Source organism: Thunnus albacares, chromosome 19 (assembly GCF_914725855.1).
Source record: "Thunnus albacares chromosome 19, fThuAlb1.1, whole genome shotgun sequence".
Lineage (NCBI taxonomy): Eukaryota > Metazoa > Chordata > Actinopteri > Scombriformes > Scombridae > Thunnus > Thunnus albacares.
Genome location: NC_058124.1, coordinates 21,341,432 through 21,367,248, shown reverse-complemented (window position 1 = coordinate 21,367,248; position 25,817 = coordinate 21,341,432). Strand labels below are relative to the sequence as shown.

The window sequence follows — 25,817 nt, the reverse complement described above, 5'->3', positions numbered from 1 at the left end:
ACAGACAGCCCCTGTAGACCTCAACCAGTGAAGCAGAAATCCACCTTTTGAAACCGGTGACAGAAATAAGTCGGTTAAGCTAATTTTTTGTACGAGAGGTGTTTTAATGTAACAGTTGCCAGCCAGAGTGAGACTGTGCATCCGCATGACCCTGCAAAGATTGTGCCAAATGACATATTATTCTAGTAAAGAGCCCCGTTGTGACCGCATGTCCCTGATCCTCGGTGATGTTCAGGGTTTCGACAATCTGGCGAACAACACCGCTCCTCTGTAGCAGGTTGATTTCTGGGGAATTACATGGAGCTAAAAAAGCAGAGGGTGTAAAAGCTGCTTTTGACCTTTGATATGTTTCTGATGGATACCGCTTCGTCCTCTGTGATGATGTTATTGTTGTTGTTGTTGCCGCCCACTTCCACGCCATTCACTGCTGTTACTCTGTGCTTTCCTCTGCCATCAGTAGCAGGCGGGAGGTAACGTTACATAACTGCACCGAGCGCAGCGCAGCGCCGTGTGGAGACATGGCGTTCCCTCACTGTCTTTTCATGTTCCTCCACCTCCTCCTCCTCCTCCTCCTCTCCTCATTTTCTCAATCCTCAATTTCCCCACCTTGTCTTCCAGCTCTCCTCCCTCTTTCTGCCTCTTTCTATCATCATCACCCTTCTTTTACTCCCCTTGTTTTCTCCCCTCCCCGTCTCCTTCCTGCCTCCAGCCCTCCAACTGCCCGTTCTTCTCTCCTCACGTCAGAGTTACAACAGTGGTAACAAACATCATGTCTGTGTCTTACGAAACAAAACTTTTATGCTCAAATGTTCATCCGTCCATCCGAGCACAAAAATGTTGATGCAACTGATGATTATTCTCGTAACTGATGAATCGTTTGGCCAATAAAACATTAGAAAACAATGAAAAACAACCAATCACAACTTTCTAGACCCCAAAAGCAGCAAATTCTCACCTGCTGAAACCATGAATTCTTTTGCCTTTTTTGCCCAAGAAAAAGACTGAAATGATTTATCAAACATCAAAATAGTTGCAGAAATAATTTCCTCTGAATCGACTAGTTGATTAATCAACTAATGGTTGCAGCTCTACTTATTTCATATTTTGAATTCAGCCAGAAAAGATGAATATCAAAGTACAAAAGTCTGTAGTTTGTTTGTTTGTTTTTTTATCACATTTAATGGCAACTAACAAATTTCCTACTGCCTGTCGATCCTTTTTTCTATCTGCATCTGTTTTCAGCAGGTTGAGTAACAACAAAGAAATTTCAGTTCACTTTTAATGTAAGAGAAGCAAAAGCCGCAAATCATCACATTTGAGAAGCTGGAACCGGAACATTTTTGATATTTTTGCTTGAGAAATGACTTGAAACAATTGCCAAAATAGTTGCGGATTAATTTTCTGTTGATCTACTAACAGATCGTTTTGAATTCATCCGTTTTCAGCCAGTTGAGTAACGACAAAGACTTTCTTTTCACTTTAATGTAAGAGAAGCAAAAGCAGCAGATTCTCACATTTGGAGAAGCTGGAACCAAATGTGCCTGAGAAACGACTTAAACGATTATCAAAACGGTTGCACATTCATCAATCAACTAATCAACTTCTAATAACATCCTTTTCTCTAATTAAGACAATGTGACAAACAGGAAATCCTGCAACACCGGGGGGATTAACGGAGGCAGCTGCTGAGGTGGATGTTACCAGGAGCGCTAATAAGATGATGCATTTAAAAAGGATCTTAATGCATTTACAGCAGAAAAGACAAAAAGCAAAGCAATTAACAAAAAAGGACGTCCTAATGCAACAGCACTCGTACCTGACTTGGTAGTATTTTTCTTCTATAATAGGAACATCTATTCTTACATGAAGCAGCCCAGCGGGGGAGCAGCTCGCGGGCGGGCGGGAGGGAAGCTAAGTGAGCCTGATGATCTCATGGTGTGTGGAAGAAGTCAGAAGTGTCTAAGTTCAGCTCTGCTCTATCTCTGGACCGAGCTGTTGCATAACACCTACAGCTCATCCCCGGCTGCAATACACAGGCTTATCCTGTCCTCCCGCTCTTGTAGTACGTCAAGCTGCTGCTACTGCTGCTGCTGCCTGGCCGAGGAGGAGGAGGAGGAGGAGGAGGAGGAGGAAGAGGAGGAGGAGGAGGAGGAGGAATACAACGCCGCAGACGAGCGCTGGAGCCGGGTTAGTGAGCCGCTGGAGCCATTAACCCCTTGACCGACATTGTTGTTACTTAGAAAAAGATGCAAAAAGGCAGAAGGATGGACGAGCAGAAGGAGATTTGTTGGCTGGTGTGTGATAATAAACGTGATAATCATACTTTAATAAGGAAAAACTCTTGAGAAAACTTTTGCATTTTAGGACATTCAGCTTCTTTTCTGTTGAATTCATCATATAAAATGAAAAGAACTGAAACAATTAGTTGATTAGATGATCTACAGAACAGGAAATCAACTATTTTAATGATCAGTTTATCAAGTCAAGCCAAAAAAGATGCCAAAGACGGTTCCAGTTTATCTTACTTATATACTAATAAACTGAATAAATGTGCATGTGTCTAAAAATGCTTTTTTTAAATGTCTTGAATTGCCCTGTTATTGAAAAGTGCTTGGACATCTTCAGGTTTTTGATTGTTAGTCTGACAAAAAAAAAAAAAAACACAATCTGAAGACTTGGGATCTGGGAGATTGTGATGGACATTTTTCACTTCCTGACTTTATCAACCAATGATAATCAAGAAAATTATCGGCAAATTAAATCAATAAATCAGAGCCTTAAAAGATGTGAAACCCAACAACAGCAGGATCGAGCACTCTTTAAAAACAACACTAAAAACCGCAAGTTTGATAAGGGAACAATTACATTTTGATATGATACAATAGCACAAGAGAAAATGAGGAGAAAGACTGAAAATAATAATAATAATAATAAAATTTAAAAAAAAAAACAGACAATGAAACTGAACTACCCACACTGAAACAAAAGCCTGCAGCGAGGAATAAAAACAGACACTGATCAGCAGCAGTCACACACACACACACACACACACAGACAAGCTCTCGCAGCGCTGCACAATACCTGTTAGTGAACCAAAGAAGTCGGCTGTGTTTTCAAGTCGACACTTTTCTCAGAGAGCGGCTGGCAGGCTGGCTTTCCCTCCCGGAGTCAGACGCGCTTACGGGGGAACACCTGACATTCCCGACTCAGACAGACACTTTCCCAACCAATAACCGCTGACATTCCTGGGCCGCCCTCCCCTCCTCCTCCTCCTCCTCCTCCTCCTCCACACCCTCTCTCCCCTCTCTCCCCTCTACCCAAAAAAAAAAAAAAAAAAAACAACAGAAAAGAAAAAGGAGAAAAACTGAAATGCCACTGCAGAGCGGAAAGCCGAGCGTCTGGCCGCCGTCTGTCCTCACACTCAAGACACACACACACACACAATAACACACGCACACACACACACACACACACAGTAACACACAGCTTTGTGTGTGTGTGTGTCGAGAGCCGAGCTTTCACTTCCCACTTCTGCCTGGTTTCTCCACTGTCAGTGTAGCAACCACGCTTCTTTCTCCTCCCTGCCTGCCTGCCTGCCTGCCTTCGTGTTCCTTCTCCCCCCCCCCCTCCCCTCCTCCTCCTCTTCTCTTCTCCTCCCTCCTCGTCCTCCTTTTTTTTTTAATCCCTACTCTAAATCAGGGAAAGCCCTGCCTGCCTGCCTCACTGTGCACTGACTTCCCCGAGCAGAGCAGCCCTCTTTCTATAAAAAAAAAAGCAAAAACAAAGAAGGATGGAGGCTCTAAAAACAGCTTTAATTCCTCTATATGCAACTCGCTCTCATACACACACACACACACACACACAGTGTCAACATCAGATTAGCCGCTAACCTACTTGTGGCATTCAACCTCCCACGTCCCCACAGAGGCTATAAATACTTATCTATCTGTTCTGTGCATTGATCCTATCTGTGTAGGGTGAGGTGCGAGCGCCGGGGACAGCCGCGACGTACCGTGGTGGGACTAATGAAGGCGCTAATAGGAGAAGAACCTGAAAGAAAATAATCTGTAGAGTCAGACAGAGAGAGAGAGGGACGTGTGACGCACAGGGTTAACCTCAACCCGCCTCCGCATCGACACACGGGGAGAGAGGTCTGCTGAGTACAGCTGTAATAATCTTCTGTCACGCTGTATGTAGTTTATTATTGAGATGTTAATAAGTATCATGATGTCTTATGGAAACAATTCAGAAACAGGCTGCAGATAAAATAACCAGATGGGAGCAATTAAGTGAATTTAATACCTGAGAAATTAAATGCAACAAGAGATACCGTATTTCCTCTAATAGCGGCCCAGCAGAGGGGACCAGACCTTTATTGGAAGCAGGCTTATATTAGAGAGAGAGGCCTTTATTTCTAATTCCCTCTGTTTGATAAGCATATTTGCTTATATTTTAGTATAAAGCCTCCTTGTTGTCTGATCTGCACTGTAGTGTCGCTGCCATCATTATTATTAAAACATGTGTTGTTATCCCTGTATTTAAATTATATAACGTCTCCTCTGTGCCCCTCCCCTCTGTGACGGTCAGTTAAAGAGCTACGCATGTACTCATAGACCTGGACTTACATCCAGGTAACTACTATTTATGCTTAACTGGCACATTATATAACAGTCACCAGGAGTTTATCCATTCTTGTTTTTGGCCCCCGGCCATTATAGGAGACCCAGCTTTTAATTGACTATTGTCTTTTATTTGAGGGAATACGGTATTAAAAGGATGGCGACCTCTTTATAATTGATCCCACACATATTCCAAGTCTTTAAAATAAATTATTAAACTCTTAATTAATTCTTTATGATTCATTTTGAAGTTTTCACACAACCAGCTGTGTCACGTCAGTCACACCAGACGGAAAAAGTAGCCGAGATGTGTCAATCCAATGAGGCAAATGTGATTTAAAAATTATACTTTTCTGAAGAGATGATGTGGATCGATGCTGGGAAATATGACTGCGGCGTATCCTGACGAGCTGACGCGCATCAGGACACCATCAGTGTGTGGGCTTATGTAGAAAACAATGCTTGCGGGTGTTTTGATGGGTCACACGCTGCGCCTTTGTGATGCCTATAAGGGTTTAGTCTATAAAACGTGAAAAACAACAGTTGTTTTGTCCAACAAACAGTCAAAATCTTAAATATACTTAGTTAAAATGATGTGATATTGTGAAAAAAATCAACAAATCCTCATATTTGAGAAGCTGTAACCAGAGAATGTTTAGCATTTTACACAATAGCTAAAGGAAAATATGTGGGGGGGGGGAGACGCTGTTTTGCTTTGCTTTTTTTTTTTGAGAGCGAGATCAGAAAATAGATATCAGTCTCATGTCTGTGCATTAGTCACAGGTCAGGAGTGTTTAGTCTTGCTGTGATGACAAGACTCCAGCTGTCATTCACCAAGAGAGATTACAGCATGTAACTCCCAGTAAAACCACTTTTTCCAATTCTGTTTCAAATCAAATGATATAACGTGTTGATAAGAGGTGCTGTTTTTACCACTTCAGATAGAGCCAGGCTAGCTATTTCCACCTGTTTCCAGCCTTTATGCTAAGCTAAGCTAACCACATCCTGTCTCCAGCTTTGTGTGTTAGAAAGAAAGCAGCAAAATGTTGAAATCTTTTAAGTGATGGTCAGACTTGCTGTGGATTCATTTTAGTTTACTGACCAATATTTCTACTAATTGTAAGTTATGACACTACTACCCAGGATACATGTAGTATACACACACACACCTTCAGAAACACAGCACCTGAACTGCAGCAACACCTGTACACGCTGCTGAAACTCACCGACAGTCATGGCGTGCACATGCAAATCAACAACGCGGTTATAAACAATGCCAGGATTTAATTTTATAAAGACACACCTGAATCAGAGCTTGAGTCACACATCAACGCCCTGCAGGTTCCCATAAACACACACACACGCAAACACGCAAACACACAACTTCTGACTCCCTCACATGCCAGTTTCACATGCAAGTAGCTTCCTTAATTTTATTTTAAATTCTTTAGTCGGTGGCCGGCAGCCTCGCTTAGTGCTTCCTCTGAAATCTTCCAGAATGCAAAGTCTAAAAATATAACCGGCGGGTTTTAAGATCAACCCCGTTTCCCTCCTGCTTTTCCTCAGCGAGCGCTGTTGGCGGAGAGGTCGGAGATCGTCCCTCAGCTCAGAATTCCCCAGAGTCTCTCCCAACCGTGAGGGATACGGCGCTGAGAACCCCCCCCCCCTCCCACCCTCCCTCCTACCCCCCCCTCACCACCATCTCTCCCCATGGCAACAGCAGCTAAAGGAAGAGATGGCCCATGTTACGCAAGAGGATGAAGCTTTGCCAGCAGGCAGCACCCCTTCCTCCTCCTCCTCCTCCTCCTCCTCCTCCTCCTCCTCCTCCTCTTTCCTCCCTCTTACACATATTTTCACAGCCTCCCTATTAACCCTCTTTACGTTTATCCCTATCGTTCTCCTAACCTGACATCATTCTCCCTCTCTTTCACACCCTCGGCTCTGGCTCTCTGCCATCCACGTCCCCTTCCCCGCCCTCGACCGCTGCTTCGCCCTTCTCTTCATTTTCACTCCTTTTCACCCCTCTCGTCGAGGCTTTTTCGGTGGGTGTCGACAGAGGTGGGTGGCACTTATCTTTGTCCGTGGCTGCAGAAACACGGCATCGCTGCACGGCTGAGCGGCTCTCCGTCTGAAAGAGCTTTTTTTTTTTCTACAGTCGACTGACCTGATAACCGGCTCGACGCTATCGCCTGACGGATGTTCGACGTGACCAATTGACCCCGCCGAAAGAAGCGTAGCACGAGTTTCCCTCGATCGCAAAGCTTTCGTCAGACAATGTATCATGTTCTCGCACCTGACTCCCACCTGTCACTGCTGTCTCCACTCCTGAAACGAGCCGAGGATGGCCGTCAACCTCCTGACCCCTCTCTAAACGTGTGTGTGCGTGCGTACATACACCACTACATGTCTTTAAAATATTGACCTGACCTCGCTGACCCGGTGATACCTTCCTGATGACTCACAAGCTGTCCTGGGGCTTTCAATCTTTCACTATTGACTTGCTGGAATCCACCAGGTCTGACCAGTCAAGGACAAAACTCTCTCCCCTCTCCCCCTCCCCTCCTCCTCACCCGTCCACTCCTTCTCCTCTGACATCTAACTCTTCAGGCCATACACGCTCACTTCCTCCCACTCCTCCGCCTCCACGCTCAGTCAATACCTTACAAACACACAAACCGCACAGATGAAACAACAGATTTCCTGCTGATGGCAACTGGCCTACACAAGCAGCGAGGAAACAAAACAAAGAGCAGAGTTTATGAATGAACAGGCAGCGATATGAGGCGGGGCCCCTGTTTTTTCTTTTTTTTTTTTTTTTTTTTTTTAAGAGGCCACACAGACGGAACTTGTTTGCTGACATGCGAAGGGTCCAGTGATTCCAGTAAAACGCCCCCAGTCTGGAGTTATATAGCTTTCAGCTTCATTATTCAGCATCCTGCTTTCTGCTGACTGACGAGTGAAACCCGTATGTGTCCCTTGACTCTGAGTGAACAACATCCAGACCATGACAGGCTGAGGGTGTCCATTGCATCGAGTATCAAAAACAGTCACGTAGCGAAAGCTGACATCAAATATCTGGTCAGATTCCTGGAGTTGTTTACTTACTCTTTGATCAGACAGTTGCTGATTTAAATCAAGTTTTTGGCAGTTTTACTTAAGAAAAAGTCTTGTTGTCCAAACACAAGCAGATGTACATCTACATTTGAGGAATTTGGCTTCTTTTATGAAATGAAGAAAGAAATGTGTGAAGTGTTTTGTTGAAAAATAAATGTTTCTCTTTCTCAAACAGTGTTGCCAGGTGCATGATAATGATCGTATGTGTACCGTAAACAAAGAAAGAGGATATTTGAGGACGTCATTTTTAGCTTTGGGAAACAGTGATCAACATTTTTCAGCATTTTTTAACACTTTATGGACCAAACAACTAATCAATTACTCTTATCTGTTTTCTATCTGTGCAGATTAAGTATTTAATCTATTAACAGATAATGAGAACACATCTGTACAAACGAGTGCATGCAAACATCATGAATGCCTGCGAGCAAAGATTGACCGAAAGTGTACGGCATGCTGCACAAACCGGTTTTCTTGTAAACAAACAAGTTTTGTTTACATTCAGTATTTACCACCAAAACGCACCGACGCCTAACGAGTGTGTCACACGCATGTCCTTCTTCATAAGATATTAACGAACTCAACTTTCTGAATATTTCAAATCCTGCATCGTTTATATCAATGTTGACTTTGTTGCTAGGTTTCTTTGTGTGTTACCACCACCAGCTGTTAATCAGCAGAATGGTGAGAAACCAGGAAGGATGTGACCTGTGTCACCCGTGTGTGTGCGTGCAATGTTTTGCAATACAAACACAATGGTGATTTCTAATAAATTCATGGCACAACTATTGTTCAAAAAACTCCACAAGTCACCTTTGGTTCATGGTGCTGAAAACCATTTGCTTACACGCTATGTGTCCTGGTGTCCCTGCCTACATAATAAACGCTGGCCTGAAGTCGGAGCTTACAGACGTTTACTCGCTGAACTCGGATGAACCGTGAGCAGCGACACAAATTCATACATATTGCAAAGTCAGTTCCAGGTGTGCTGCAGCCTGGTCCTGAATGTACAATATTTACACTGAAACATGATAATTCTGCAGTCTTTGTACAATAATTTAGTTTTCAGCGTCTGGTAGCGCTGCTCTCAGAGTAAGTAATCAAAAAAGTATTGTTTTGGTATCAGCACCCAAAAACCCTGGTAATTTTTTTTTGGGCAAAAATGCATAAAATGAGCAAGTAAGAGCAGACACGATGTGTTAGCAGCACCATCATAAGTAACTATTGTCTCAGCTGTGTCATATCAGCAAACACACAGCAGAATATCCTTCACTGCACACCACAAAAGGCTCACTGCAATTTCCTCTAATCATTTCAAATTGCTTGTTGTGCTGCTAAATGCATAGCCTTCTTAAAAATCCCCCCCCGCCCCTTCCCGAGCATCTTCACAGATCACTAAGTGTTTAGGAGGGAGGGAAAAAAAAAAAAAAAACACTTAAAAGGACCAGTGAGGCGAGGCGGCAGGATAATCTCTAATGGAGCAGAGAAACTGTTGTGTGGAGATTTTTAAGAAAGCTAAATTGACATGTCTTCTGACGGGGGTTTTAAATGTTGTTAGAGGGGGTCGCTACAGAGGGCCTTTTGTCGCCTGTAAGCAAAGCAACAGCTTCCGTTCCCATGGGGGCCCCTGATAGTTAGTCATTCCCCCCCCTGATGCATGTGACTCTTAAGCAGCACACAACCACACAGCTGTGCTCTGATTGGCTGGTGTGCTGCAGTGATGATGGCAGACGTCCCACGCAGCAGAGAAACAGCAAGTGTCAGTGTTGATAAATACAGCCCACGGCCCGACCTTAAGGAAACTACACAGGCTTCTCACCCATCTGCCCACCTAGCCCTCAACATCTGGTGGGCACTGCAACAGAAGACCTGTCGCTTCCAGTCAAGGACGAGGTCCCCTGAAGGCTGACCGGACTGACAAACTGAAACTTTCACATCTTTTATGATCTTAAATTCAACATAATATGTGTAATAACTGAAGAGAATACATCAGGGTTAAAGTCCCAGATGTCTAATGTGTGTGCCGTGTGCAGAATTAAGACACTGACATTGAATTAATTATGTTGTGATCTATTATATTGCTGCAGCTATCTGCTCCCATTAATACTAATAGCAGGATGGCTGTGTCCATAAACGTTCGTAGGGGGAAATCAGAGTCAGCAGCTCTCCAAACGGCCTTATGAATCAATGCATGATCTGAGCGGGAGTCTGACTGGACCAGACGAGCGTTGACTGGAAAAAGGATGACGAGGAAAAAGAGTGGGGGAGTGGGGGATTCATGGTGGAGCGTGTTTTTTGAAGCAGCTAGGAGTGTCTGAATGTACCTCTGGGCTTGTCACTCACTCGCCAAGGAGAGGACAGAAGTGGAAACGGCGCCCCCCCCCCCCCCTCCCCTTTCTCTCTCCCCTCCAGATCTAAACTGACATGCACACATTCAGCGATTGTTAACGGAGCCACCTCTGTCAAACCTCAGACCTCGCTGCCCCTCTCTCTGCCAGACACTCGGGCTTGAATTGACAGTATTGTTGTTGCCTCTCCTCCTCTTTAGAGCCCCCCCCCCCCCCCCCCCCCCCTCCAAAACCGTCTCTGACAGCATGAGTGTGACTTTGGTTACGGTCCCCTGGTGCGAGGCTGCAGAGGTCCTCGACTTATAGTCAAAGACTCCCTTGGTGTGAAATTACCCCGTTTCTGTCATTGCACATGCTTCAGTATGTGTCTCTACATCTACTCAACTCTTGCTCAATGTTACAGTCATCAAATTCCCAACTTTTCTGTTTTTTTTTTTTCTTTTTTTAACATTTTATCTCAACTCTATCTCAATGCTTTTCTGCCCTCAGTCGTCTTTTTTTTTTACCCCTCTCTCTCTCTCTTCCCTCCCTCCGTATTCGTAGGAGGTTCCAGCAGTAGGACACAAGGAACAGCACCTGCAGACCGAGACTCATGCTGCTCTGTTTCCCTGGCAACCCCTACATTGGGCTTTGCTTGTGCAAACCATTAAGCAATGCCAGCTCTGCATACACACACACATACACACACATGCAGCTGCACACAAACACACAGAGAAAAGCGCCCCCACACAACCACCCATTTAAGGGTTTCCGGCTGGCAGACGATAGCTTCTTTTTAAAAAATTTGAGCAGTTTTTCCAAAGCTTTTTTATTTTATTTCTTTTTTTTTTTTTTTTTTTTTTTTACCTCTAACTCCAGCAGCTTAACTCGCGTCACATTTTCCCCACAATCGTAAAAAAGGACCCCCCGGGAATCAGCAGCCCCCGTCTTAACAGAGGCAGGTTTTGTTGGGGCATTTCACTGCTGCAGATGACATACATCCTCAGTGTGTATAGGAGCTCTCCACCCCCTCGATGTGTCATGAGCACATCTCCAAATAATGTGACATCCAGCCCCTGCATCGGTCCTGTTTCGCCACCGCAGGGAGAATTTGTTCCACTATTCTAGAGTCTCTGTGCTGACGCGAGCAGAGGCAAATCCTGCCGGCCCCCACCCTGTTTTTTCCCCTCATCATTCCCGCTCCGACGCCAACGCTCACCTTTCTGAGTTGCCAACATCAATGCTGCTCAACCAAGTTTCCAGGAAGTGGCTCCCCAGGCCGCAAAGAGCTCACCTGTGGAGGGAAAAGGTGCGTGTGTGTGTGTGTGTTTGTGCACGCAAAAGGTTTATGAGGCTAACAAGTACGAGAAGGTCACCGTTCGTTAGCTCCAATTTAACTCGGACTGCCTGAGCCCTTCACTAATGCTTCACTTTGAAAAGTTTAAGCCAAATAATTTGACTGATTGGGCGGCAGTCCTTGTTACAGACCCAAGATGAAGGCCGGGACGCACACATGAGGCTATGAACAGGCAGGTCATCGGTATTCAGGGGTTCGTACGTGAATGGCAGAGTGGGTGGCGGGCTCATGGTGACAGACGAACGCACATCTGCCTCAGCCGTGGACGTCTTTATCAGCGACAGGTAAAAAGGGCTCTGACAGGCCGTTAATGAATGATGCCTTGATGATTTGTAGAACATTTTGTCTCGCAAGAAAAATACATCTCTGCCTCCACAGAGCGACGCTCACGGCACAGATGAGAAGCTTCACGGCTTAACGAACAGAGGGACACACGCACAAACACACACACACATATATATATATATATATATATATATATATATATACGTGCTCACATTTGAAACACACAAACGCAAGACCTTTCTCTGCACAAGCAGGCGGGCGGGGTGTTAGCTATGGTATTAGTCACCAACGTCTGATAAACAGGCAGGAGTTTGACAGACATTCAAACTGAGAGTCTGCACAGAGGAAATTGGTTTAGGTGAGGTGGGAGGAAGAAAAACCTGAAGTAGGACTTCAGCAGAAGGAGGCTGAGAGACACTAATTTACAACCACAGAACTGTAACAGTATCATTAAAACACAATCACGAAATTGAAAGCCTCTGTGAGGTTTGACATTTAAAACATTTCCTGCTTTATCTGCATCACGGTCACTGTACAGGAGATCTAATGTAAAAATGTCAATTAAAGTGAATTTATATGGTTTTTTATACTTTTTATTTGATTGAAAACGGCCTAAATATTGATCATTCATTCAGTTACAGTCTTATAGGTTCAACTGGTTGACCTTTTCCAGAGCAGTAATTAAAGACGCACATTAGGATTAACAGATTGTTCAATATTAGGTCTTTGGTTCAACACAGAGCTGTTATTATGGGAGATAAATTTCAGCTCACAATAGGAAAAAAAAAAAAAAAAAAAAAACAGGATATTCTTACTGTGAGGAATGAAAGAAAAACTGCCAACAACTTATCTCTGAGCACCGCAGGCAAAATCATCAAGATGTGTCTCGAAACTAGAAAGACCTGTTAAAATCAAACGGTCTGGCATCGCTACTGTACATAAAAACACATTGATTTGTTGTCTGCTTCAGCACCTAATTAATATCCAACAAACTTTACTTATTCATTTATAAATATGCATCATCAATCCTCATATTTATCCTCAACATTTTCTTATTTTAAGTACATATAAACACAAGAAAGACAAGAAATGTGTTAACTTTTCACTGGTAGTTTGTTTCACATCATCAAGCCTTGAAATGTAGATGCGAAAAAAAAAGTTCTAAAATAATAATAAAACAACAACAAGCTGCCATCTGAAATCTTTGCAAATTAGCTAACTGACAAATTGGTTTCCTCAAAACCAGATGTTACCAGGTGTTGGGGAGGTTCCCGTCTTGGCCACCATCGCGATTGTTGCCCTGAGGGCTGATTTGTCAGGGAGCGACTGCCCTCCACTTAGCGGAGGCCCGAGGTGATTAAAAACACTTCCATTTGTGAGAATCACCTCACAATTAGAGCTCACACACACACACACACACACAATGGAAAAAAAAGGGCACAAGACACTTTAAAAAGCTGAAGCTCATAATCACATTTTCCATCATCAAAAATGTATTTTGTGCAATGCGCCTGCTGTTAAAGCCAGCACACGGTGAAAAAGGACTAAAGTATATGCTTTTACTCCATTAAAAAGAAGGAATAGACATTAACCCACATTTCAGGATGGCAAAGTGAGCAGAAGCCCTCTCTCTTTTTTTTTTTTTTTCATCATATTCAATTTCATTCACACAAAATATGGCCATAAAAATTCCTCCCTCTCTGTCCGAGCTCTGCCTCTCTGTCAAAGTGAAAGCTTCTCTGAGGTTACCACCAAGTTAAACAGACATCCCTGAACTAGTTTCAGCCTGTCTGTTGTAGTTACTGTTGCTAAAACCCGGGTTTATTCCTGCCTCTGGGAGAGAAGTTCCCTTTGTGTGAATCTCGCCGCATTCACACACACTGTAATTTGAAGGGACCGTACGGAAACACTGGTTTGGCTGCCTAAGCATGACACAACATGTAAAAATCCATTCGCTGAGGCCAGGTTGTTAACTCTTTCTCTGCACTGCTCGGCCATTTACATAAGCAAACTTGTTTTTGTTTTGTTTTTTTTTATAAGCTAAACCGCAGTAGCTCATTACTTTACAGCACATTTAAAGTCCAACTGAAATTTGAATTCTTTGCACTTTTTGTGTAAGAAAACAGAAATTAATGTGCAAATTTTTTAATTTTTTCCAAATACATCCATATATTTTTGGACATGTGGAAATAGCATCTTAAGCTTCGAGCTTCTGGGTGGGTGTTTCCCATGGCAACGGTTGAATGACACTTGAGAACAGTCGTTGCTAGGAGACGCAGTGTCAACTACCAACCGGCGAACATCATAACCCTTTAGCTCACGAATGCTGATGCACATTGTTCGACAAACCCGCGTTGGTTATATAATTAATTATTCAAGACGTTTTTCTTTACATTTAACATTTGGACGGATACACTGTGCTGTTATGTTTATATTCCACTATGAAACTGGAAGCTAGTCTAGCTAATGTTAGCGCGTTCCCACTAGATGTTACTTTTTTCATGTTATTTCAACACCTGATGAGTCATCAGCTGCTCCTACACACACTGTTTTGTGTTTCGTTAGCGTTAGAGCATTAGCCGTCCCTTGTTTATGTGTCCAGATGTCTTGACAGCAAAATAAAAGACCTGTCAAACCTCGCAGCAACAAGCAGTCCTGTAACGTAAACACAAGAGTAACTAAGGGAGTGTTTAAATCACAGACGGGACAAAACAAAACTAACAACATCAGCCGCTGAGCTTGTTAACCGCCTGTGTGGCTGTTGGAGTTGAACTGATATTATCAGAGCTGTAACAAATCAGAAACTATTCTGATAATCAATTGATCGTTTCACCCTTATTAAGAAAAAAATGCCAAGAATTCTCTGGTTCCAGCAGCTACTTTATGAGGATTTGATGCTTTTCTCGGTTTTTCAGTCACTGGATATGTTGTGTGACGTGTTGGGACTGTTAGTCGGACAAAGCAAGACATTTGAAGACATCAACGTGGATACTGTTCACTGTCTTCTGAATTATTACTGAACAATTACTCAAGAGAGATTAATCAATAATGGTAATAACAACTAGTAGCAGCCCTAGACATTAGAAACTACTTTTAGTGATGACCCAAACAGATATTGCACCGTATTGCACCATCACAGCGGAAAAATAAAAAAAATTGACCTGATAGTTTCATAAATAGGAACAAACACCAAGAATCTAGAGTGTATTTACACTGATTTCTTTAAAAAAAATACTTTAAATTTCAGTGTGGCTTCAAAAACTTCAGCGATCAGCACAGGGTTAAAGATTTATTTCCTCATCAGTCATTCAATGATTCAGTTTTCTACAATGCAAATGGTTGCCTGTGTGGTATGCAGGAACACAAACTGTGGCCTGACTCAGAGATTATATAAAGTTGGGAGGAACCCGACGGCAGGTCAGAGACGAAGTAAAAGGCCAAACTAAAGAGCTGACGGAACAGGCATCTCAAACCTCTCAGACATTCGTTATAAGATACTTGTGAGGGTTAAATGAAGCTCCTTGTAACAAGGGCAGACAAGGCCAGAAAAGCCCGCTGTAGCTGTAAAGCAACAAACAAACGCCTGTGTGTGTGTGTGTGTGTGTGTGTGTGTCCAGAGTCGGGCCCGTCTCTAGGTTAGCGTGTAACTTTGATTAGTGTTGGTTGCCGGCGTAGTTGATTCTGACCCTGGATATTTAACCACAGTCAGCGCTGAGCTCAGAGTCACGGTTGATCATTAACAGGAAACTGTTGTCAGTTTGTTGAAAATTACTGAGGCGGTGAAAAATAACACAAAGCTGAACTTTGTCAATTTAAAAGATGGAGATCTGAACTGGATTTATCTGGTTGTCGTCATCCTTCCCCAAAATTTTGGCTCGCGGAGACAATTTTGCACCTGATTAAAGCGTAATAAATCCACCGTCCCTGCAAATTATACTTCTAAACATTAATCAGCCATCAGGTTAATGTAATAAAATACACAAACTTTATTTCTTTGCATAAACATCCTTGTCAGCGCAGTGAAGGATGTCAGAGGGATGGGAAACTCCATCTCCGTCTCCCTGCATCGGCTTTATAGGGTAAACATTTTCCACCTTGTTAAATGTACCCCCTTTCACTGCAGTTGTTCACCATTTATCACGCAGCATGTTCTCCGTTAAAACAGGGGACCAGACCTGTAGGGGCTTTGGTGCGAGCAGCCTTTTATAAGACAAGAGGAATGCAGAGTCAGTTCTATAAACACTGGTGTTGCTAACAAGTCTGGGCATTTTCAGGGGGGGGGGGGCACTTTGAGGAGGGATGGCGCTGCAGAGGACGGTAGAAACCAAACGCCACACACACACAGATGGTGGAGGTACCGTCTGGATGAAGCCACTTACAGCCGCAGGAGAAAAAGAAACGGACCACAGAGACTAAATGTACAAAGAGACAGAAAGAGAGAGAGAGAAAGCAGCTCAGCGCACGTTGTGAGAAAAGGTTAATATACTGCACTCATTTCTGAATCAGTGGGTTTCAACTTTGGGTCACATTTTTCCGTTGCACCTAACTAGGCCACACATCCTATGCCACAACTGTTGTACTTAAAACTGAGGTGAATAGTATTCATATGGTTTTACACACACATTAACACTTTCACAAACAGATTTATCAACATGGTTCCAGCTATGCACCACAGCATAGCTTTTTTTTTTTTTTAATTTAAAAAGGACACATATCATGCATTTTGTGATTTTCTGTTATTTTTATACTGTTATGATGTTGGATGTCTTTGTTAAACATGGTCAAAGGTCCAAAACTTGACATATAATGTATTTAAAAATGCTCCCTGCCAGTTTTAGCCTGTTGTTTTTGCAAAGTGACACTCCACTTCCTCATCGAAACTGATGTCAGATCGCCTACATCTGTTTTTAGCCTTTGTTGCTAAGGTTGTTCCACAGGTTGTTTACGTTAAAATACTCGCATATTTCTGATCAGATTCTGATCGGGCACGAACATGTACGGATGTATTTGAGAAGTTTCCATTTCGAGTTAAGAACAAGAAAAAAAAGCTAAATCTGACTGAAGCCTCCTTAGCTGAAAGCTAACCAATCAGAACAGAGCGGGCTCATCGGGAGGCGGGCCTTAAAGAGACAGGAGCTAAAACTGCCCGTTTCAGACGGAGGCTGCATTAAGAGCCAGTATGAGATAAATAAAGAGTTTTTTGAACCGTAAATCATGTTAAGATATACTTTCAGAGCCCCGGAATATAAATATAGACCAGGAAATGTGCATGATACGTCCTCTTTAAAGTATTTACTTGAGCTTCTGAAGTAGTTTGTGTTAGCAGCAATGAGAGGAGGAAGTTAGCTTCACTCATCCAACAAGAGATTTCCAACGTACACAAACATCTTGTTAAAATAGACACATAAACACCCTTTTAAACCGGACACACCACTGATAAATACAAACATACAAGATATAAACACAAGCTAAAATTGTTCAGCTTGAAAATTTCCAGCTGACATGTTCGCGGGTGTGATTCATAGCATGGAACAAAACGTTAAATTATTTTAGGTTTATGAAACAACAGACTTTTTTTTTTCCAGGGTGGAAAAACACAGTGAAACTCTCTGTAGGCTGGCCTACTAGACCGACATTTAAATTGGTTGGATTGATTACCTGGGGACACTGACTGCAACGTATAGTTAGACTAAACTCCAGGTCCACTGTCTAGCTTTTTTCTGGAGCTTTCAAATACATCTCACGTCTTCATCAGTGGGTGCTCAACAGGCATGAGCGACACGCATTTACTTTCAATTTAGAGTCACAGAGAAACACTTGTGATACAGTCGGTAGAACTCTACGGTTTAGTTTGTTTTTGAAGTTTAAGTTTGGTGTAACAGTTTGTACTGAATATATCAGTAAAATAATATTTCACGAATTCAAAGTTTCTCCTGCCAGCAGTGAGCTTTGTGTTTCTGCTGATGTCCGCAGAGAATGAGTGTCTGTCTGAGGGGGAAACCACTGCATATCCCGCCAGAGCTGCTTGGAGACCAGCTGTTTGAGAAAAGTAAACAAAACATTGAGAGGTGGGGGGACAGGAGTTCCTAACTTCCTGCATTGTTACCCGCAACCTGCGTCATAGACTCATTCCTGACAATGCAAACACACAGACAGACACAGGAGCACATGAATATACTGACAAGCACTTGGCAGACTTCAGAACATGTGGAATGTGCAGCCTTTAAGGTTTATAAAATGCTTGTGCAAGTGAGTGATTTTTTTTTTTTTTTGGAATATTTTTGCATTTCACCACTTTGACCTTTACTTTATTAGGCTGCCAAGTATCATGAATGAATCTCCCGACTGTCCCTCGAGGGTAAATGAATCACTTGTTGCCTGTGACTGGGGTTTTTCTTTCCTTACGTCTAAAGGAGAGAAAAAAAGGGATCAGAAAATAACTGAGTCCGACAATTCCTCTGTTACTGTTTACAGCATGTGATGGTTTATTGTGATGATTCAGATAAAAAATACAGCCAAGTATGCTCTCCCAAAAGTAGTCCGAAGATTAGCCAAAACCACAACAGACTCAAAGTTCCTTCCTCTCTGCTGTTTGTTTTGTTCATTTGTGCACTTACACGCAGAGTTACCAGCTTATTATGTACACCTGCAACAATCTACAGCCATGCAGGTGTTTCTACAGCAGTGGATCCTAAAGTGACCTGAGTGCTTTTAGGATATTTTAATAATGTTTCTCTACGTTTAAAAAACAAAACAAAGCCATATAACAATCCTGAATATGCACACTGGTGCACAAAAAGGTGACAGTCAGAGAAAGATTTGTCACTATGAATGAGCTCAAACACATCAAATCTCAGCCCCTCGACACAGTCTGAGACAACCAAACCTGATCAGATCTACAAGAACAACAGCTGATTCGTTCACTTACATAAAAAGGAACTGGCTGCAACGCAAGCTGCAGATGCTGCAATGGAGTTAAGTGAGGAGACAACTCGCCCACTTTAACCGACAAATAACCCTTTAAAAACAACCTGAATGTAGGTTGTAGAGTTTTGTCCTTAAATATAAACCAGTTTCACTTTTGAACATTTAACTAACAGTTAATTTGGGTAATTCATTATTTTAAGTTAAACACAGCATCAAAGCCTTTTTATCTGACGGAGAATACTACTTCATTTACTGGTGTTACTTCATATACTGTATGTAACGTCACTGTTATGTTTTGACGACGTGAATGGAGGGTGGCATTAAAAAAAACACCACTATGAATGTAATTTACGGCTGCAACTCACGATTATATCACCACTGATTCATCGGCTGCTAATTTTTTCCGATTATTTGTTTTGTCTATAAAATTGTCGTGATGATAAAACTCTGTGAAACTATCCAGCTCAACTTTCACAAGAGCTCAAAGTGACGTCTTCAAATCTCTTGTTTTGTTCGACCGACAGTTCAAAAAGATATTCAATTTACAATTATATTAAAAAAAAAAAAACAGAGAAAAGCAGCAAATCCTCATAAATAAGAAGGTGGAACCGGCTAATTCTTGGCATTTCTGCTTGAAAAGATAAATCAAACAATTATTTGTTTATCAAAATAGCTGCAGATTAATTTTCTGTCAATCAACTGAGATTTTTTACTTCCCTCTGCCACAGTGTCAACAAAAACTAATCATTATATGTTCATCAGATAAGGATTCATTGCAGGGTTGCTGTATTAGATTATAACTATAAAATGCAAAAAGTAAACACCCTTTGTAACATTTACACAGGGTTTTTTTTTTTTTTAAATAATGCAATATATTCACTCTATCTCACCATGGTCCATATAAAGTTTAGTCTAGAGCAGCTTTACTGACAGCAAGCTTGTACATTTTCTCTTTCTGCTCTCACACAAACCTGCAAGGACGCCTTAAATTCACCTGATAGATGTCAGCAATGCAGCCGGGTCTGGATGGTGTCAATAAAACAATTCAGGTCTTTGTGTCCCCCCCTGACAGGACAAAGTGTGTCAAGTCAAGATTTCAGACGAGCGAGAGAGAAAACGTTAGTGTGGTTCCTTTTATACGAGTGTCAGACTGCTGCCAAGCCTCTGAGGCAGAAAAGCCCAGAGACGAGGCTTCCTCTCATCCAGCCAAAAACTCAGAATACTGAATTAAATACGACCTTTGGGGGTTATAATCTCTGCTAAGATTAATTGCTGAAAAGTTTTAGCAAAAAACAGGAATATAAAAATTCTTATAGCTGTGTTAAAGGCCCATTTAGCTTCAAGCTGAGTGTTTTTTAAAGCCAATCTTGGGCATTAAGCATCATCATGTGATGGCTTCAAGGCAGTATGAGGAGGATTTTTTTTTTTTTTTTTTTTTGAGTTTCCAGGAAAAAGACATTCTCCACAGCAGACTTTAAGCATGTGATAGCATGCCATGCAATTAGCATTTCCTGTCTGATGAAGGAAACGCCTTAAGTGCAGGCTGGCTGTGAGGAACGGTGATGAACTGGGTCAAATGCCACAAACAAGAAGCCAAACAAATGTCTCAACAAGTTATTAGATGATGAGGAAGTGAACTGGGTAGTCCCCACATAATGTTGAGAAATTTCACCAGAACTGAGGATGGCGAGTCACGTCAAGTTCACATTAACACTCCAAGATACTATTATGCTGTTCAGGCAAAAGAATAAAACACTTCTGCTTTTCCTAAAAAGGCATTTAAACTCAATTGTTTACCCTTTAAAAACACTGTAAAGCCTCGGATTTGGATAACAGAACTTCAGAATAATCCCTGCAGAAAAGGGAAAAGCACCAGCATTTTTTAATCACCATTAAAGATTTTACCATGCAAATCAAATTACTGCCAATTACAGTCTTTTCAAGTCCAGTCTTTCATCCTCAATTAAAAAAAAAAAAAAAAAAAAAAAATCCAAAAACACTGCAGCAGCTGCAGCGCTACTGTCTGCACCACAAGAAGCAGGGGACCGATTACCATTAAAAATAGAATCAAGTATCATTTGGCTGCTGTTTCTATTGTCCTCTGTTGGGCGATGCAATGTACTGTTCTGAAACTTAATTATTTATGTTGTTTGGCCAAGTAAGCTGCATGAAAAAAAAAAAAAAAAGAAAGAGCGCACAGGAAGTGTTTATAAGATAAATAAACAGAGGACTCTGGCTCGCTGCTCGCAGACATTAGGAAATCTGCTGTGTGGATCTACTGCTGGGGAATGGCAATGATGCACATTTTCACACCCAGCATGTAACGCTGCAAAAACCGGAGATCTGTGAACTGCAAACGTCTGTTGACACGTAAATCTGTCAATTCTCAACATAACACGGAACCCTTCAAGCCAATTGGTGTCCTTGTATTAGCGTGGCAGGATGCTGTAGCTTTCAATATGCTCTGTCAGCCCCATTATCTGTAATATGTGTCTTTTGAGTCTTTGTTGCTGCTGCTGCTGCTGCGTGAGGGTCATTAAAGATTCACCTCATCTAAAATGTATTTTCCCTCTCGTGCCGACACATAATTACACGCTAAATACTGTTTGGATAAATACGCGTCTTCGTTCGCCGCTCTGACCTCATCAGATTTGGGACTATAGTCACTGTATTACCACATGATGGCCAGTGAGGGGGGATCAAAAGCAAACAATGCAGCCACACACTCTGCTGTGTGTTATTACATGTGTTGGCAAAGACAATATATAACATCGGTAAAGCAGATTCTCACCATAAAAACCAGAAAGTGTGATATGACAGAAGGGTGAACGTATTGTTCATGATAATACCAGCATGAGTCTTAATCTGATCAAAATTAAGCTTCGGTATCATTGATAGGTTGATGTGTCATGATATGTGCGTCCACGTATCACGATAACACTCAAGCACAGCTGAAAGAGGAAGTAAAATTACAGTGCTGCCACTATTGACTGACAAGTAGCCCAGTTAGAGCCTCAAAACTGCTCAGTTGACTTGAATATATGCACATTTTTTGCATCAGATTGAGTGTTTTTTCCTTCCAACATATGCGAGTTTGAAATAATAAGTCTGAACTGAGATATGATGATATTTTGTTAAAGTAAGACTAACTATGGCTGCATCGGGCCTCTCGGATATGTTCTGTGGTTGAGTGCGAGAGGAGAAATGAAGCGTTCAGGAGAGGCACCGGACTGCTGAAACTGCCTGTTTCAGACAGAGGCTGAACTGATGGGCTGCATAAATGGCCAGTATAAGATAAATAAGGAGTTTTTTTGAACTGTAAATCATGACGAGATATTCCAGTAGAGCCCCAGAGTAAAAATATAGACCTGGAAATGTGCAAGTTACATCCTCTCCAGCATCCATGTCAACCTTATCTCTATACAAGTTAGAGAAGGAAACCAGGAAACCGTCCAAATGTTACAAAAAGTCATCCAAACGATCAAACGCTGCCAAAATTGATTTTTACCTGAACAATCAAATAAAAAAAATAGCTAAACTCAGTGGAAATAAACCCACCAAAACTGGCAACACTGGTTTGCTCCAAAAATAAAAGGAAGCAACTTTTGAAGTGTGGAAGTGGTTTGGTTGTAAAAGATCTAAAACAAAGCACGGTAACATTTCAACAGTGTAAGAAGAGAGTGACGACACCGCAAAAGACTTATTTCAAGCAGAGGTACCCAGATGAGTGTGAGTGGAACTTAGAAATCCCATGAGGAGAGTGAAAAAGCTGATGTGAGGTCTAAACAACCAGACAAGACATCAACAACAAGTTGTTTTTAACACATCAAGTCAATATTATTCAGTATTTTATCACATGATTGTATCTTTACGTCTTTAAGAAGAACACCTGCTCCACCTCTATCACACAGGAAGGAAATAAAGGCTATTCTCATCACATCTTTCAGGCCAAAAGTAAGTGATGATCTAATTGCTTTGTGGTTAGGCGAGACAACCGAGCATTTCCTCTTTGCATCCAAACCAACAAATCCGCCAATCGATTTGAAATGCTACTTCCGAACACAGCATAGACGTGAGTCGGTGCAGCGCAAACTCACCTTTTAAATTTTTCGGGTTGTTCTGCTTGGTGCGCGGCATCTTTTCCGCCTCAGTTCACAGGTGCATCTTGGGGAAAGCGGGGTCTAATGTTGGACCTCGAGAAGAGCCGACTCCTGAGCCGCAGTCTGGGTACATCTACAGAAAAGAAAAACAAGAGTCAGAATCAGCTGAACATGAACTCAACGCATCAATAAGGCACTATACTGGCCTTGCAGCGTGTAGCCTCCTCCTGCTCTCACTTGGCAGCTGTCTGGGAGTCCAGGACAGAGCCACTGATTGAGTTTATTCCTCTAACAGGTGCCCAGGCTGGACTTTTTCATTTCAGGCCTCTCCTCTCTGAGCTGCTCTGTAATAATGTGCAAGTGCGGTGGGCTCAGGCTACTGTCTGCTGTCAGTGGGAGGAGGTGTGAATATCTTCTCCCCATATCAATATAACCTCTGCAGCAGCTGCTATCTGCCACTCTGATCTCAACAGAAAAGACAAGAGAGAGGTGCAGGATCCGTTGCTGTTTATGGGAAATGTCTGATTGACATGTCAGCCGCCTGATACAGGGTGCCTGCTCTTCACTTTGATGAATGTCAGCCCGGATGACAAATCATTGCAAACAATAAGGTCCTGTGAGTGTGTTCTGTGTGTGTACCAGCAGTGATCGCTCGGGGCCACCGGGCCACACAGAGGTTACTATCAGAGTTATCTCCCTGCTCACGTTAGATCACTGCAGAAAGTCTATGCAAAACATACAAAAAAAAAACAAAAAACAAAACAACAGTGACTGAACCCACCTTCACAGGGGAAATGTTTCAACTCGGTTGCCCTTTTATAAAACAAAAGATTAAAAGCTTTTAAAGGTGTCATGCAAATTCTGGTTAGGGTTAAAGCAACGTTAAGCAAAAAAGGTGGGCGCTCAAGTTAAATGTTACCAAGGACGTGTGAAGCCCACAGAGCTGCCTGATATGCATAAACAACCACAGAAGAAAAGCTCACCACTGCAATGAGAGATCTTAGACAGAAAAGCATCAAATCATGAAGTAAACATCTCATATCAATATATATTTTTTATGCTTTCTTGCCCCTTGCATCATCTCTCCCATGGTCCTCCCCCAACGACAACTCTTACCCATGCCAGTGCAATGCACGTTGCAGTGCTTAAGGAATCAGCCTTTTGTCTCCCCCTCACCATTATTACATAACACTTACTACAACTGGATGATGGTTTTTCTCTCCATATACAGTTGGTACATGTGGCGCTAGAGCAATGACATCATCTTACGGTGGATTTCGGTGGACTCGCTGTGCACGGCCGGGAGCCTTATAGCTGCACCGGGTTCGCGCACACACACACACACACACACATAAAAAAAAGAAACACACACACACACACACACATTCAAGTCACACGACAGAAACATGAAGAGCTTCTCACCTGGCTGCTTCAGTCAGTGATGCACAATGCATTTTTTTTTTGTTTTGGTGCAGGTTCGACGGCGCGGATGAGGCGGGAGGAGAGAGATGTGCGCATTTTTCCCTGGGGTGTCTGTCAGTCCGTCTGCCAGCCTGCCTGCCTGCCTGCATCTATGTGTGTGTGTATGTGTATGTATGTGTGTTTGATATTTGAGGAAACACCCAAGTGACACAAGAAAGAAAAAAAAAAGCATACCGGTGACTCAAGCTGCGCTGTAACGCTATGTCCTAACCGAGTCAGGCTGGAATGCAAAGGCAGGTGACTAATGATGATTTCACACCTGAGGATCATCAACCGGCGTTATGTAAAAGCAGGAAAGCGACGATACACGCACTGTGACGGGAATCTGATTGTGTGGCATGATTTGAAAGCTTGTAAAAAAAATCATAACATATGAACATAAAGCGATGCTGAACATTTTTTTTCTTGCTCCACGTTGCAGAAGGCGGTTAGGGGGGGTGAGTGAGAGTGAGGTTCATCTGGTGCAGTCATGGTAAACACAGCTAAAAGGGAAGGGAATTATTGGCATAGCTGCATGGAATGAAGTCAGCAAAAACAATGCGTGGGAATAGCGTATTTTGTGCCTGCTGCAACACGTGAACGCCCTGTAAGTGAGGGAGGAGCCAGGGAAAACCCCTCACTGTCTCTGGAACAGCGCTCGAATGGGACACTTCCCCGTTCATCCGACATAAACCCCCGCCGCGACGGCTCCCCTTCAGCCCTTTCCACACATGCACATTTAATCACAACATTAGCGATGACAGTGAACACATGAGAGGTACCCGAGCTGACAGAAATAGCTTCTGGCTTACCTATAACGGTGCACAATATTTTTTTTTAAAAAAAAACGGAGCAACAAAGAGCGCAGCGTAGAGGAGCACAAGTTGCCTCTCCTCGGTGATTTTTTGCACGGTTTGCTGCAGAAGTCCACACACACAACAAAAACAACACTGCGCCAAAACCGGCCAGCTACGCAACCTCTTGCCTTGCTTTACCTAGACTTTAAAGACCGTTTAAAGTTAACGACAGGCCAAAACCCCGGACGAGAGACACACGGTGGAAAAGCGATAGAAGCATGTCTGACTCTCTGAGGCGCTGCAGCTACCGAGAGCGACCTATATCACAGTGACAGAAACCCCGCTCCGGCAAGCGGCTCTCACTCAAAAACACACGCAGGAAAACAAAACAAGCGCACTCAAACTGAATTTATTCATACTCACAGGTGCAGTTTTAGCTAGTGTCAGGGTTGTAACACACCTTTAGTGTAAGGAGAAAGAGAGGGGGGGGATACGGCTCTGTATTTCTCCCTTCACCTTGTCTCTCACTTTCTATTGCAGGAAACAGACAGGCCCACTGACGTCAACGGGGGTCCCGTCTCCGCCTCCCAGCCACGGGGTGTCCTCTCCGGGCAGCGGGGGGCTCCCGACGGTCGCAGTCGCATAGCTGATAACTTGTTTTAAAAACAGCGGAACCATAAATTTGTCTTGGTCTGGATCCATTTTCGTTAAAATTAAGCCTCCTCCTAATTCTCGCGGTACGAGTCGTTTCTTGTCCGAAAACGAGTGGCCGCATGCCGCGTCGTTTGTCGTAAACCTCCCCCCCTAGGCGGACCCCCACCCGCCCTCTC

General features: G+C 42.9%; 1 protein-coding gene across 4 annotated transcripts in view; it reads right to left on the bottom strand.

Annotated features, from left to right (window-relative positions):
- hivep1 (HIVEP zinc finger 1) overlaps nt 1-25,549 on the bottom strand; it is a 56,285-nt gene extending 30,736 nt beyond the window's left edge. The window contains exons 1-2 of one of the 4 annotated variants that reach the window (XM_044336485.1): nt 25,411-25,549; nt 22,727-22,862 (exon numbers count right to left, since the gene is read on the bottom strand). In XM_044336485.1, the coding sequence (XP_044192420.1) occupies nt 22,727-22,766 (40 nt within the window). In that variant the 5' untranslated portion in view covers nt 22,767-22,862; nt 25,411-25,549. Of the gene's footprint in view, nt 1-22,726; nt 22,863-24,151; nt 24,347-24,385; nt 25,384-25,410 lie in introns of those variants that run through there. The other 3 variants (XM_044336488.1, XM_044336489.1, XM_044336487.1) reach the window with 3 other exon arrangements.
- Between the last annotated feature and the right edge of the window lie 268 nt (nt 25,550-25,817).